Here is a 15,428-nt window from a genome sequence, read left to right on the forward strand (position 1 = left end):
CCTGAGTCCTGACAGCGTGGTGAGTAGCATGTGCATGGATATCGGCCACGTGGTTCATCTGGATAGGACAGGTAGGAGTACTAGGGCCAGTTTAGTTTCCAAAATTTTGCCAAATTTTTTAAGATTCTCTGTCACATCGAATCTTTAGACGCATACATAAAGCATTAAATATAAATAAAAAATAAAACTAATTACACAGTTTAGACGAAATCCACGAGACGAATCTTTTAAGCCTAATTAGACTATGATTGGACACTAATTGCCAAATAACAACGAAAACCGCTACAGTGCATTTTGCCAAATTTTTTGGCATCTAAACGAGGCCTAACCCCCAACCCATGGCCGGCATCCAGGTAGCGGTGGATTGAGTTAGCTTGACATCATCCAACCTGTTCGCTTGGTTTTAACCGGTCCAAATCAATTAGCTAATAGTATTTTTCTCTCACAACAAATCAGCATCAATCAGTCCAAATCAGTTCAGAAATCAACCAGCGAACAGACCGATGGCCTATACGGTGGTGACCTGCTCAAAGTGAACTGAAACCAAAGGATCGGGCGGGGCAGTAACAAGATAAGATCAGCCATTTTTGGATTTTGGATGGACGGCGAGGCAGCAGGGCCCGGGAAGACCCCGAGAGAAATCAAGGGTGGAGAGAAAGGAGTCGGCGTCGATGGATCCGGATGAAAGCGATGGGAGGAGGGAGGATCATGCTGTCTGATGATCGGAATATCTTTATTTTTTTGATAAGCTGATGATCGGAATTAATGGGACGCAACGCGAGCATGCTAAGTCCCGGTCTCGGACTCGCTCTCGAACCCATCGGCATCATCGGTTAATTACTACAGCTTTGGCAGTACTCCTGCATGCGCTAGTAGTAGTAGCGGACAGCACAACACGCGCACAACCGTCGGGCCACCCGCCTTGCTCCGCGTAAGTAAACAAGGACCCCACAGTTACCGGCCCCAGCCGACCATTAAGAAATTTATGAAAACCGACGTTGTATATATATTAGACTGATGACAGCTACCCTGAATAAGAGAAGTAGTACCACTGTTTTTGCTAGCAACCGCCGTTGAACGAAATGACTTCATGCAGCTGTGGACGGATGAGTCAGCGTTAGAGTGACACACGTACTGCGTAAATGAGATGAGACGATGTGGATGTCTGGAATTGACCTCTCCGGCCGGTCCAGCCCAGTAGCAGGTATGGCGATCCGTGTAGGAGTATCTCTCACTCATCCGGTGGTGGTCTATCGCTGCGTCAGACGACAGCAGAACAGAACAAAGGAACACATATACCTGGCCTTCAGTTCAACCTTATCATCAATATTCATCGTTCAGCATATATATACGATGCCGCAGGCGCAGGGCATGGAATGGATTGAGATGGGTGAGAGAGGCGTGTGAGGTTTGGTCTTCGTTTTTGGAGAGTAGACGCCGACCTGCACCTGCACGCGTAGCTTCCATCGATGGATGGATCAATCTTTCCTCCTCTCTCTTGGACGGCCAGACCGAATGGGTCCTACTAATGTTATATCCATACTATAGAAAATATATATCTATACACTGCAACGAATATATAATACGTTCTACGGTGCTCATACCATATAATACGTTGTTCTCATACCAATAATAGTAAATTAATTGTTTTTGTTACATTTAATTAAACTTGATCTGACCTTAAATCGTATGAATTCTAAATAATAAATGCTAGTGCAGTACATAATTAATTCTCTATAAAATTAAAAGGAGATTGAATCAATTTAAATGAAAGACGGTTACATTATGTCCTGTTTGGTGGAGCTCCATTCAACTTTAATTTTAGCTTCTGTGTGTGTTGTAGCAACTAGAAAGGAGCTGCTTTTATCTCTCTTTAGCGGCCTGTTCGCTTGGTCGTAAGCGATCGTAAATTTTCAGTCACAACAATATTTTTCTCTCACACCAAACCAGCCAGCAGTAATAATCCACGATCGTATACGATCGTTTCAGCCCTAGCCAAACAGGCTGCTAGAAGATGGTGAATTCATTATTTTATTTATTTGTTTATTACTAGTTCCATTTCTTTCACGTACTCTGTAAATTGAAGCCATTATTTATTTGGTTCCATCTCTTTCACGTATTCTTTCACGTATTCTGTAGCAGGAAATTGAAGCCATTTGAACTCATATTAAATAGAGGCTTTGCCTTTAGTGTGCGTCGAGCCATGTGTTATGTTCTTTCACAGCGGGCTCGGTTTAGCTGTGCAGGTGTTGTTTTGCACTAGCAAGAACTACAGTAGGTCAGTAGCGCGCTGCAACTAGCTGAACTTAGCACAACCTAATCTAGAAAAAAAAAACTAGGCACGACTTTAATTTGCTGGCTAGTACTTAGGATCTGCTTAGTTGACTTCTAATTCTTGTCCATCCAAAATCATGGTAAGCTAAAATTTTTAGCCATCAGTTAGTTTATTACAAAAGGATTGGTGCACTGATGTTTATGGTCAAAGTTTTAGCAAATCTTTAGAAACTTATTAAATTGCGTAAGAGAGAAAAGGTACTTTATATTATTTTTATGGCACTCAACCAAATGTACAACTATGTTTTTTTGTCTTAACTTTGACAAATTTTAATTTTACCAAGCCAGTTTTGGTTTACTTGGGCAAAAATGAGAAGGCAACCAAACAGACGCTAGAAGAGTAGGAGTTGTTAGTTAGCGAAAGGCGTGGAGCTTTGCCCTTTTGCTCTGCGGCGCACGAGAAAGAGCGGAAGAGGCCCGGGACAGAGGAGATGGAGCGAACAGTTTGGCTGCGCCCCGTGCCTTCCGGTCCCTTCACTTGCTTTTGTTCTTCCAGCCTGACCCCCGTGCCTGTGGTCATTTCGCCTCCGATCCATTGCGTGAGGACTACAAGAAAGTTCCACTTTCTTCAGGGTCAGCAACCGATCATCATGTGCAGTTGCAGTGCATCCAAATGAAAGGTAACGTGATTGTCAAAAAGAAAAAAAAAATGAAAGGTAACGTGTGAAGCTCATAATAGACTTAGTTTGTTTTTGTAGAAACTTGAGTTAAGGTGTAAAGAGGGTTTTATAGGCCAAGTTACATTTCTTTTAGGCCATTCGGTCCTTTCGGAGACAAGAGAAAGCTTTATGTTGCATAGAGAACAGGAGATGAGGAGAAGAATGAAACAATAAGTTGCACAATCAAATTAAAATCAAACTTATAAGAAACTGTAACCTACAGTGTGAGAAAACAAGAGTAAACATACGAATTTCGCCCTAGCTCCAAGAGGAGACGTAATGCATGCACACTTAGAGAGCCATAAATCTAAAAGAATGAATTCAAATAATTAACTCGTAGACATCAACTAAGTTTTATCTTTTAATAATTCCACTAAATTGGCAGCAGCAACGTAGCCATACAGCATCAATAGCCCTCAAAGAAGTTGTGTTCTATGTATGAAAACTAGTATTGAAGCTAATATTTTCTCAACACAAGGGACATTTGTCTTTTTCGTTCTCCTTGAACCTATCATACTTTCTGCGAGAAACACTTATCTTGTATTTCTCTCTCCGCTACATGTTGGATGTCTCGTCACCTCAATGCACCCTCCATACATGCTTTACCTTTGTGTCGGATAAAGCTATGATTACTTATGTAGAAGCCTATTAGGGCAGAGCCAACGCAAACCAACAAGGATGGTGGTTTAAAGTTGTGTCTCACTTTTAGCTTCCAACGCATCACAGAGCTGCAGCTTTCGGCTTTCAACGAGCGCTTGGATAGCAGCTTCTCTCTTTTGTCAAGCGAAGCAATTGTATCTTCTACAAGCAATATTGACACACTGCGGAACCACCATGAGAATGGACGTGGACACCGCATGTGGATGTGGAACCTCAGGCACACAGGTACGGTGTAGCGTTGGGCAAGCCCTTAAGCCACCCCATCGCTCGGCTTCGTCAGGCCATGTAGGATTGGACGAGAAAAAATACGTAAGAAAATGCTGACCTCACAAGCCCGCCAGTAACCTGCAAAAGTCACATATATCTCACCTGACAAAATACAGAAGTAACCATCAGAGAACGCGATGCGCCCAACATTTGCTTTTCATCTGATAAAGCTAACACCTTGTTCGCTTGATCGTTTCTGTGGTTTATAAGTCGACAAATACTATTTTATTGTGAAAGAAAAACACTGTATCATGACTGATAAGCACGACTGTAAAAAGTATCCGGAGAGAGAGCGCGCTCTATGTCAGCATAGCCTAAGATGGGGTGTGATGTCTTCAGTCACTATTCCTATGTGTAGGTTAGCTTTTTACCGAGGCTAACCGTGATATACGCCTTGCACTTGCTCTTACACATTGTAAGCACATACTACTTCATTCTGACACGGAGGCCCGATCCAGTGGGAACAGCATGCCACCCTGTAGCGTTGGGAAAGCCCAAGTTTATGGTTGCTGGCCGGTGTATATCAACATGATAAAAGTTCAAAAAAAAAATTGAAAGCTAGCTTGTCAAGATTCAAGAACATGTCAAACTAGCGAGAGCCCCGCGGCAATTTGAAAGCCCTAGTTTAGTTTGAATAATTGATAAAACCTAGGACTAACATTTGATCTAAGTGTAAGAATTACATAAGGTGGTTCAATCCAAGTGGTGAAGCAAGTAAGAGGTCCATGGTGATGAAGGTGGACATGAAATGAAAATGATCAAGCTTAAACTTGGAAAAAAAAGAAAGAGAAAAACAAAAACAAAAACCAAGAAGATCAAAGCAAAGGTATAATATAGGTTTTTGTTTTGCACTCAAGACACCATAAAGGGTGTGAGTGATTTAGGATCGATAGTCGTACTATAAAGATGTGAGATCGTTGGCTAAACAGTTTATCGAGTGCCACTAGATAACATGATTCTTGCATATGCATTTAGGAACCTAGTGTTCTAACTTTAACCCTTGTAAAATACTTTAAAAAATGCTAACACACGTGCACACAAGTTCTACACTTTGTGGTTAGCAAGTTGGAAGTAAGGGCTAAGAGGTTGCGGACTTTGAAAAAGAAAATGAGGAGATAGTCCACGGTCAGACGCTGGCCACGGGGTGATTGGACTCACCCCAGCGCGTCCGGTCAATTATAGCGAAGTGGGGCGCTGCGGCCGAGAAGGGCGAGGAGTGATCGGACGCTGCCATCAGTGCGTTAGGTCACTTCTTCAGGCAAGCAGACGTAGGGGTCAGCGTGCAGCCGGACGCACAGTGGCTGCGTCAGGTCGCGGCTAACGTACACTGACGTTGACAGGGTTCTTGCAGGTAGAGATCCGGGCGCTGACCAGACTCCCGAGCGCGTCCGGTCACTCATGACCTAACGCGTCCGGTCGACGAAAAACATCTCTGGACTCTTATTGGAATCGAACTAACGCGACGTGGCTCTGCGTCAGGTGCGTTGGAGCAGCGCGTCCGGTCGGTTGTTTGACTGCGCATTGAACGTTAAGTGATCGTTGGCATCTGATGGCTGAGGTTTAAACGGGGACACATGGCGGCCATCGGAGCGATCGGATGATGGCCGATCGGACGATGGGCTACGTCCGATCAGTGCGTCCGGTCAGCTCGAGAGTACCCAACGACTCTTTGAGTGTTGGGGCTTTATAAATAGAAAGGTATCGGCTTGGGGCTCAAGTTCTTGGCACTTTGACATACTTGACATCCTTGTGAGCCTAAACAAACACCTCTCACTTATATCCATCATTGATTCATCATCATAGTGAGATTTGGAGTGATTCCTAGTGCATTTGCTTAAGTGATTGCATCTAGTGGCACTTGTGGATCGTTGTGGCTGCGGATTTCTTATTTCTCTTGGTGGTTGCCACCACCTAGACGGCTTGAAACAGCGAAGGAGTTTTGGCACGTGTTGGTGATTGTTCGTGGCTGGCTCCGGTGATTATGAGGGGTCTTGCACCTTCCCCGGCGAAGAGCCGTAAGGTAGCTATATTAAATTGCTCGTGTCATTAAGTTACCTCACTTGTGGGTAGGTTCTTGCGACGCCTCTTGTGGTGGGCTAGGTGTGTGATACCTATTAGCCACCGAACCATCAAATGTTGGTCGACACAATGGAAACTAGTGTGCCGGCAAGCACGTGAACCTCGAGAGAAAAATTAGTTGTCTCTTGCCCTTTAGTATTCTCCCGGTGATTGAATTGGTATTCGTCTTGTGATTGGTTCATTCCTCGATGCGGCGGTATAATCATCATACTCACTTTTTTAGATTTCTTGCAAACTAGTTGTCAAGCTCTTTAGTGTAATTAGTTTTGAGAGCTTGTCTTGCTTGCTAGTTTAGTATTACCTAGTGGAGCTCTTTAGTGTAGACTTATTGAGAGCTCTTAGTGAGTAGTGACATAGCCATTGTTTGTGCCTAGTGATCATAGCAACTATAATTATTGAATAGGTGGCTTACAATCCTTGCAGAGCTAGAGCAAAATTGCATTTCATCATTTAGTGCACTAACCTCTTGCTTTAGTGTATTTGTAGAATTTTTTATAGGCTATTCACCCTCCTGTAGCAATTTAGGACCTTTCAAGTAGTATCAGAACCGTGGTCGCCGTTTGATTGAAGGCTTAACAACCTCGGTGTCAAATTATGGCTCAAGTTGTGTTCAACCATGTGGGGGGCAAAACCATCATTGTTTGATGGCACATGTTATGATTATTGAAAGAGAAAAATGGAGATATATCTTGGTTCAATCAATGACCAAGTGTGGGATATGACCGAGAGTGACTATGTGATTCTTGATCCGGACAATCTCACCAACACCGATAAGGCCAACAAGCAATGCAATACAATGGCTCTCAACACCATTTACAATGCCATTGATTCCAAGGTGTTTGAGCAAATCAAGGATTGTGAGAAGCTAGTGAAGTGTGGAAGAGATTGGTGGAGACCTATGAGGGCACACCGGTAGTGAAGAGTGCTAAGCTATACATCCTCAAGGACAAGTTAACAAGCTTCAAGATGAAGGATGATGACAGCATTCCGAAGATGTTCCATAGATTGCAATTATTTGTCAATGACTTGAAGGCTTTGAGAGAGAAGATCAATGATGATGATGTCTCTCATCGGTTCTTGATGTGCTTACCTCCTAGATTTGAGACATTGAGGTTGATCACCATTAGAGGAGGATTGAAGCAACTCACCCCTAACTAAGTACTAGGCGATATCATGACATAAGAGACATACCATGTAGAAAGGGAGGGGGTTGACAAGGATGACAAGAAGAAAGATGAAGACAAGAGTAAGAAGAGTGTGGCATTCAAGGCTAGCTCATTATCCAAGAACAAGGACAAGTCCAAGAAAAAAGAATCAAGTGATGATGAAAATGCTAGTGACATTGATGATGAAGCCATAGCTCTCTTTGTGCGTAAGTTTGGAAGATTCATGAAGAAGAAGGGCTATGGTGCAAAAAAGAGAAGAGACAACAACAAGAGCAAAGAATATGTGAGGAGATGCTACAATTGCAAGAGCCTTGATCACGTTGTAGCAGATTGTCCCTACAATAGTGGCAATGATGAGGATGAGAAGAAGAAGCACAAGAAGGACAAGAAAGAAAAGAAGAAGGAGAGGAAGTTGACCTTCCAAAAGAAGAAGGGTGGAGGTTATGTGGTCACTTGAGATAGTGATGGATCTTCGGATAGTGATGGCTTTAGTGATGATGGGAAGAAATCTATCAAGAAAGCACTAGCAAGCATCGCCATCAACAAGCCTTCCATCTTCGACACTCCATCGACATGTCTTATGGCAAAGCCTAACAAGGTAAAATATGATGTGAGTGATGATGATTGTGAAAGTGATGATTGTAGAAGAGATTATTAGGAGTACACCAAGGAGGAGCTCATGGACATGTGTGAGCAAATGCACACTTACTTTGAGATGAAGAAAAAGGAGTGCAAAGAATTACACAAGAAGATCAAATCTCTTGAGCAATCCTTTGATGAGCTAAATGCCTCTCATAAGAGTCTAAGGGAAGACCATAAAATGCTTGGCAAATCTCACTCTAAGCTTAAAAAGGCTCACTCCTCTCTCCTCAAGCAAGTCAAGGAGGAAGAAGCCAAGAAGGAGCAAGTGATTGTGTCATGTGATGTAGGACTAACATGTGATATTATTGATGAATCCTTTTATAAGCTTATTGTTGTTGCTCCCACTAACCCTTCTTGTAGCACTACTACTTCCACTTTACCTTTGAGTGATGGTATCACTTGTGATGCTTCATTAATGGTGGAAAATGAGACCCTCAAGAAGGAGGTGGATGAGCTCACTCGTGCCATAGGTAATGCCTATGGTGGAGATGCCCGCTTGCTAAAATACTTGGGTAGCCAAAGGTTTTCTCTTAATAGAGATGGATTGGGCTATACACCCTAGAAAGACAAGACGACCTTTGTCACTCTCAAAGCTAGCTTTATGAAAGGTAATGGTCCGTTTTGCAATAGATGCAAGCAAGTTGGGCTTATAAAGCAATATTGCAAGACTAACAAGAACAAGCAACCTAGTGTATCATCAATTAAATTTGTTTCTTGTTACATGCTTGTTAAGGGTGCCAATGATGTGAAGGCTAAGTTCATTGGTACATCAATTGTGGGCCTAAAGAAGAAGACCATTTAGGTACCAAAGACTAGGTAACTAACATTCAAGGATCCAAGAAAGTTTGGGTATCTAAAAAGAATTGATCTTCTTTTATAGGTCAATTATAAAGCTGGAGAAAACCATTGCACTATATGAATTCAAGGGAAGAGGAAGACGGTCCAAAAATGTTTTGGAGGCAAAGGAGAATGCAACTGTAAATGTACCGCACAGTTAACTTTTTTAGCTGAGATGACAATCATCCATTGATACTGTCAGCAATGTAACAAAATCGGTTAGGGTGTTTACACTGAAGCAGAAACAATTGTTTGAAGAAATCATGTAAGTATGCATTGACAAACAACAACAACCACTACCTAATCCGGTGAAGCGAAGCTAGTATGGATAATATACAGTAAGCGGCTACCAGGCTATGTCCCATCTATGCGATACAAATCTGTGGTTAAGGGAGAAGGATTTGTGACTCAGAAGCGAATGGGCCAAAAAACAATCACAATTTTTTTGGCCAGTGAAGGTTACTACTCCAAACAATTCAGCATACTTCAAGCAGCACAATTTATGTGGCATTTAGAAAATTGGATATGAAAGGCAATGTTACTTACATAGTGCCTTTCCATCAGATAGCTTGAGGGCATGGAGATCAATGCATGTGGAGGCTACTATGACTCTGCTACTGAACATCAGAAATTGCATCTAGTTAGGCTCCTTATCACCAGAAAAGTGCAGCGGGCTATTCTTGTGAAAGTCTTTGAGTAAAAATATCTCAAGCCTAAGGATGAGAAAGAGAAACCTAGACAAAGAGCAAAATCGGAGGATGCATAGGCACGGGAGCAACCTAAATCAGAGAGCACTCATTGGCTCAAAATCAGAAGATCTTATATGATATGATCATCCTATTCGCTTGTTGGTTTCAGCCAGACTTATTCAACCAGCCAATAATATTTTTCTCTCATAAAAAATCAGCACCAGCCAGCTCAAACCAGCACCAGCACCAACCAGCCAACAGGGTGGATGATTAGTATGCTCTTTTTGCATGCAAAGTTAATGCTCGATCCTTCTAGGACACCCTCAAGGCCTCAACAGTAGCCTCAACAGTAGGTGATAGTCACTAGCTCTAATATATTTTTTTTAATAACACTAACTTTTAGCGCACAACTCATAATATGAATGACGCCACATAACTTCGTATGATCTTAAAATACGTATAAGACTAGCTCTTGATCAATAGATGGTTTCTCTCTCTCTCTTCTATTAAAATATAAAAACAATATACTTAAAGCTAACTCGTAAGTCACCACTGAAATTTGAAAGTACCCTTCGAGCAACAATGCTACGTAGCTACAACTTGCAGATGCCTACCAACCAAATGCTTGTTGTAGCAACTCTTTGCAACCCACTAGTGTAGATAAGTTTTTTACATGTTCGAACAGGAGTCTAGGAGTGGATATCTAGCTCAGCTCGGTTTGTTCTGGCTTGAGCTGGCTCGATTCGACATGTCAACTTAGGGTGTGTTTGTCCTGGCCAATTTTTAGCCTAGCTAAAATCCTAGCCTGTGCGACCATAACATGTCCTGCCAAGCCAACTCCTATTTGTTGATTGTCTGTACTATATTTTGATGTAGTCACAGGCATCGTTGGCGAGCAGCAGCACACGACAGCGGCGAGCAACAGGCAGCAGCACATGGCAACAGCAGAGAACGGTGACGGTGGCACAGCAGAGCAAGACGAGCACGGCGGCCAACAGCTGACCACGGCGGCACAGCAGAGGAAGGAGAGGTCGATATTCCCTCCGACGAACCCAGCCTCCTCCTCCGGGCTCCGGCGAACAGGAGTCTAGGACACGCAAAGCATTCACTGCCGCCGCCCAGCAATCTCCGATTAGCCCATCATCATTAATAAATGAAAGATAATCCTCTCCCCAAAATTTCAGCATCTCAACATGGCTAAAAAGCCCACCAAAGCTTGCAGGGAAAGCGGCAACACACACTAGCAGTAGCAGCACACGCACCCTCCCAGCAAGCAGCGATGGCGGCGAGGCTAGTCTCCGTCTCCGTTCCCCACCTCCTCCTCCTGCTCGTCGTTGTCCTGGTCCTGGCCGGCTCCCGCGTGGCGCTGCAGAGCTTACCACGGTGGGCACAACACAGCAGAGTAGACCACGGCGGGCACAACGAGGAAGATTCTTGCGGTGGCGCCATGGCTGAGGACGCCAAATCGGACCCCGTACGACGGCCATCTCCGTTGCACCACCTCCACCTCCCCCTCTGGCACCGAGGTGCTTCGCGCCCGGGGCGGATGACCTCACAGGCCACACCCACCCGCTTGAGTTCGCCGGACCGAGCTCTCCTTCCATTTGGCCTTCTGCACCAACGCAGCCGGGGAGGCGCCGCCCGTCGAGTAGCGGGACGAGGCGGAGCTGGCTCCCACCGCGGACTCCAACGGGGCCGCCGTCAAGGTCGAGGCGCCCGCCGTGAATCCCGAGCTCCCGCCGACGCCCGCGCTGGTCCCGGCCTTCCGGGACTGTGCGTATTTCTGGAGGTGAGCGCCGAATCGGCAGGTGGCGGAACTCACCCACCGCTAGCCAGCCGGGCTACAGAAAAGCGCCCAACTGCTGTGTTTTTTCTAGAGCCAGGCTAACACCCGGAGTGTGGCTTGCTCTAACAAGCATACACTGCACTGGTCGCATCATTTACCGGTGCAAGGTACACAATAGCACAAATACGGAACAAAATTGGCGCTCTTTGTCCTTTACCCATACATATGTATTTGTGTATGCATTGATTCGTTTGTTCAATAGATGGGATCCAAAACTTATTCAGTTATTGATTTTCGTACTTGCGAGCTAAACGAGCTGAAAATGAGCCAAGATGAGCTGGCCTTCCCTGCTCATTAAGGATGTATTTTGTTTCCTGGCTATCTCCGTTTCCTAAGTCAATTTGAGCTTGGTGGCTTCTATGGTGGAGGGCGAAGGTGCGACAGGTGTGTGGTGCAGTGTCAGACATGCTAGCAATCGTCATGTTCGTTTAGGTTTGTTTGACTGATAAGTAATAACTGAAAATACCGTTGACTGATTTGGTGTGAGAGAAAAATACTATTCGTTGATTGAAAAAATACGGCTTATAAGTCAAACGAGCCAAAACGAACAGGGCGAATATGTTCCAGCTGAGAGTTAGGTATACCATTAATGTGTTCTAGCTGCTGTTTAGGAACAATTCCCTACGGATGATGCACCATCACATTGGGCGTAGGGGGATAGACACCTGTGATCGTGGGAGTCACTAAGAAAAGGAGATAGGAATAAGAGTCAGAGATGAGGGGGGAAGAGTCACAACGTGCTTCACGGACAGACGAAGATCCGAGGCTATGTGCTTGTTGGTTTTTTCGTTTGGCTTGCAAACCTGCTCGAGCTAGCTCATGAACTAAACGAGCTAAATTGTTGGCCCAATTCAACTAAACAAGCTAAATTGCTATCACAACTCATTAGAGAAAGTAAACAAGCTGCACCAAGTCGAGCCATTAACAAGCCAGCTACAAATTTTGCGTGAGTGTGCAATGAACTGGAATCAGATTGTGTATTCGATCAATGACGCTATGCCGTGGACTGTTGTAGAAACATTAGAAGCATTCTTTCATCCATAAACTGGTGAGAATAACACCTTTCATGTTTCATCCATAGGCCTAACCAGACTTGCTTCTTGGCCATGTGGCATCGGTATTGTTGCTAACTTGCTATCTATGTATAGACTAATCTCTAAAACCTATGTAGTATAGACTAATCTCTAAAACACACGATGTGTATATAAAAAACTATAGATGGTATCTTATCCTGTTAAATAAAAGTTCACTTTGATTTACCGGTATAGCACTTGTGTCTTGGGAGGAATGTGTACTTCTGAGCTAGAGCCGGCAGCATCATCTAGCACTAAGCCACTAACATGAAAAAGCAACCCGTCCCTTCCAAATCCAGGATTCAAACACACCCACCTTTTCTGAGGTGGATCGCCCTTAATCGACAGATGTTGTAAAGATTGACAGTAGATAGATTATAAGAAAGAGAATTCAGTCAGTACAAAATCCGTTTGGGGACAAGCAGTTTTTTGGGGTAATTAGAAGTCTCTTCATCTTTTGGAGAAAAAAAGAGAAAATTACAGTACATATTTGGCCTCAGATTAGCATTTTGGCACATTAATCTTCGTCGGCGATAACTCGGGCAAGAGATCACCCGAAGCGCAAAATAGTTATCGAGACTCATGCCATACGCTGTCATCACCGGTAACCAAACACTCAAATCAGTAACCCGCACGGAAAACCAATCCAGCAACCGCCCTAGTAGTTTAACAAACGACGGGGAGCAAAATAAGCATTTGAGTATCACGCAAAGCTTTTGCGGTTCTAGAAACGCGGTTCTAGAAACAAACCAAGAGAAATCCATCCAGCTCCACTGAAACGTGAAAACGGATCGACAGGGGAAAAAACGAGAGAAATCTATCCTCGTTGAAAACGGATCGACAGGGGAGGAAAACAAGACAAGGAACGAAACGGCGCCCTGGAGGTGCGAAAAAGAATATAGAAGACCTAATTCAGAGACGACGATCGAAATAAGCCGCAACAACAGCCAGCAGGCGAAGGGTTGTAGGCAACGGCGGCGGCGGATGCTAGGGTTTCTTGTGCGGAGACAGAATAGTCACTGCGTTCCGCTTTTATTATGATTATTATGAACGCTGGGCTCTGACGGGCCACGTTTTTCTGTGGCGGGGTCTCGATTGCGAACCGGCCCATGGGCTGAGAAAGGTTTGAGCCCAAAATCACGCTGCCAAGTTCGCCCTCGTCTCCTGTCTGCTCGAAAAAAGATCGCAAGTGAAATGACCCCTCCCAACTGTTGTGATGCGATCCATCCGTTGCCCTGCTCTGCTCTGCTCGCCCGCCGTGTCCCAGACCAAGGATCACACCACCGGATTCCCCCCCCCCCCCCCCCCCCCCCCCCCCCCCCAAACGCTGCCCCGCTCCTCGCACTCTGACACTCCCCCAATCTCCCGCCTCCCCGTCCACGTCGCCCGCCGCTCCGCCTCCCGCATTCCGTCCAACACCGCCGCCTCCACTGCCATGGCGGCCCTCCTCCTGTCCTCCCGCCTCCCAACCACCAGTACAGCCACGCCGCCGTCGTCCACCCGCCCCGCTCCCCGGTTCCTCTCCTTCCCCGGCACCGCCACCCGACGCCGCTGCCGGGGCCCGCTTCTCGCCTCCTCCGCGGCCTCACCGCCGGCGCCTGCTCCGGCGGCGCAGCCCTTCCGCGGGCTGCCGGCGTCCGAGACCACGATCCTCGTCACGGGCGCCACGGGCTACATCGGCCGCTACGTCGTCCGGGAGCTCCTCCGCCGGGGCCACCGCGTGCTCGCCGTGGCGCGGTCCCGGAGCGGCATCCGCGGCCGCAACTCCCCCGAGGACGTCGTCGCGGACCTCGCCCCGGCCCAGGTCGTCTTCTCCGACGTCACCGACCCGGTCGCGCTGCTCGCGGACCTCGCCCCGCATGGCCCCGTCCATGCCGCGGTCTGCTGCCTCGCCAGCCGCGGCGGCGGCGTGCAGGACTCGTGGCGCGTCGACTACCGCGCCACGCTGCACACGCTCCAGGCCGCGCGCGGTCTGGGTGCCACCCACTTCGTGCTCCTCTCCGCCATCTGCGTCCAGAAGCCGCTCCTCGAGTTCCAGCGCGCCAAGCTCAAGTTCGAGGAGGAGCTGGCCGCGGAGGCCGCGCGGGACCCCGCCTTCACCTACAGCGTCGTGCGCCCCACGGCGTTCTTCAAGAGCCTCGGCGGCCAGGTCGACATCGTCAAGAACGGCCAGCCGTACGTCATGTTCGGGGACGGCAAGCTCTGCGCCTGCAAGCCCATCAGCGAGGAGGACCTCGCCGCCTTCATCGCCGACTGCGTCTACGACCAGGACAAGGCCAACAAGGTGCTGCCCATCGGCGGGCCGGGGAAGGCGCTCACGCCGCTGGAGCAGGGGGAGATGCTGTTCCGGCTGCTCGGGCGCGAGCCCAAGTTTATCAAGGTGCCCATCCAGATCATGGACGCCGTCATCTGGGTGCTCGATGGACTGGCCAAGCTGTTCCCGGGGTTGGAGGACGCCGCCGAGTTCGGCAAGATTGGCAGGTACTATGCCTCAGAGAGCATGCTGCTGCTGGACCCGGAGACCGGAGAGTACAGCGACGAGAAGACGCCGAGCTACGGCAAGGACACGCTCGAGCAGTTCTTCCAAAGAGTGATAAGGGAAGGGATGGCGGGACAGGAGCTCGGCGAGCAGACCATCTTCTAGGCCTTCTCCATTGTCACTTTCCGGGAGAAAGGAACTTGCAAATTCTATGCCGACAATTGTGCCTGTTCGGCTGGAGCGGCTGGCTGGTGCTGGCCAGCCCTCTCACACGCGCACTGTTCACACGAACAGTGTTTCCAGTCAGGAACAGTTTTTCCTCTCACCCAAATCAGTCAGCAGTACTTACTCACAAACCAGCAACGAACAAGCTAGCTCAGCCGAACAGGCAGAAAGGTGAGCTTTTTGACTTCACATGATGCAAACACAACTTACGATTCGATTGTACCATAGTATGATGATTCTCTGATTTGGAGGAAGAGAAATTTTGTTTGTCTCAAAATCATTGTTGGTTCAAAGAAGCTGAAATCTTGTCTGCACACAGTATATGTTTTCGCCCACTGTTTCTTAACAGTAAACACTGAAAAATATAATTCCACGATTGTTGAATTGTTGAAAGAAATTCACACCACAGAATATGAATTATTCGTCTTAACAGATTCCACATTTCCACCATCCCATGTTAACATCATTTCTC

General features: G+C 46.6%; 2 protein-coding genes across 2 annotated transcripts in view; one reads left to right on the plus strand and one right to left on the minus strand.

The window, feature by feature from the left end:
- LOC136531219 (UDP-glucose 4-epimerase 1-like) overlaps nt 1–15,428 on the minus strand; it is a 31,701-nt gene that overhangs the window by 6,953 nt on the left and 9,320 nt on the right. The gene's annotated exons all lie outside the window — the stretch shown is intronic.
- On the plus strand, nt 13,580–15,310 carry LOC136531209 (divinyl chlorophyllide a 8-vinyl-reductase, chloroplastic). Its single transcript, XM_066523898.1, has one exon. It carries the CDS (start codon nt 13,688–13,690, stop codon nt 14,894–14,896), a length of 1,209 nt encoding a protein of 402 aa, XP_066379995.1. The 5' UTR covers nt 13,580–13,687; the 3' UTR covers nt 14,897–15,310.

This window comes from Miscanthus floridulus, chromosome 2 (genome assembly GCF_019320115.1).
Source record: "Miscanthus floridulus cultivar M001 chromosome 2, ASM1932011v1, whole genome shotgun sequence".
NCBI lineage: Eukaryota > Viridiplantae > Streptophyta > Magnoliopsida > Poales > Poaceae > Miscanthus > Miscanthus floridulus.

Coding starts and splice junctions, on each gene's coding strand:
- LOC136531209 (XM_066523898.1), top strand. CDS start 13,688: ATGGCGGCCCTCCTCCTGTCCTCCCGCCTCCCAACCACCAGTACAGCC.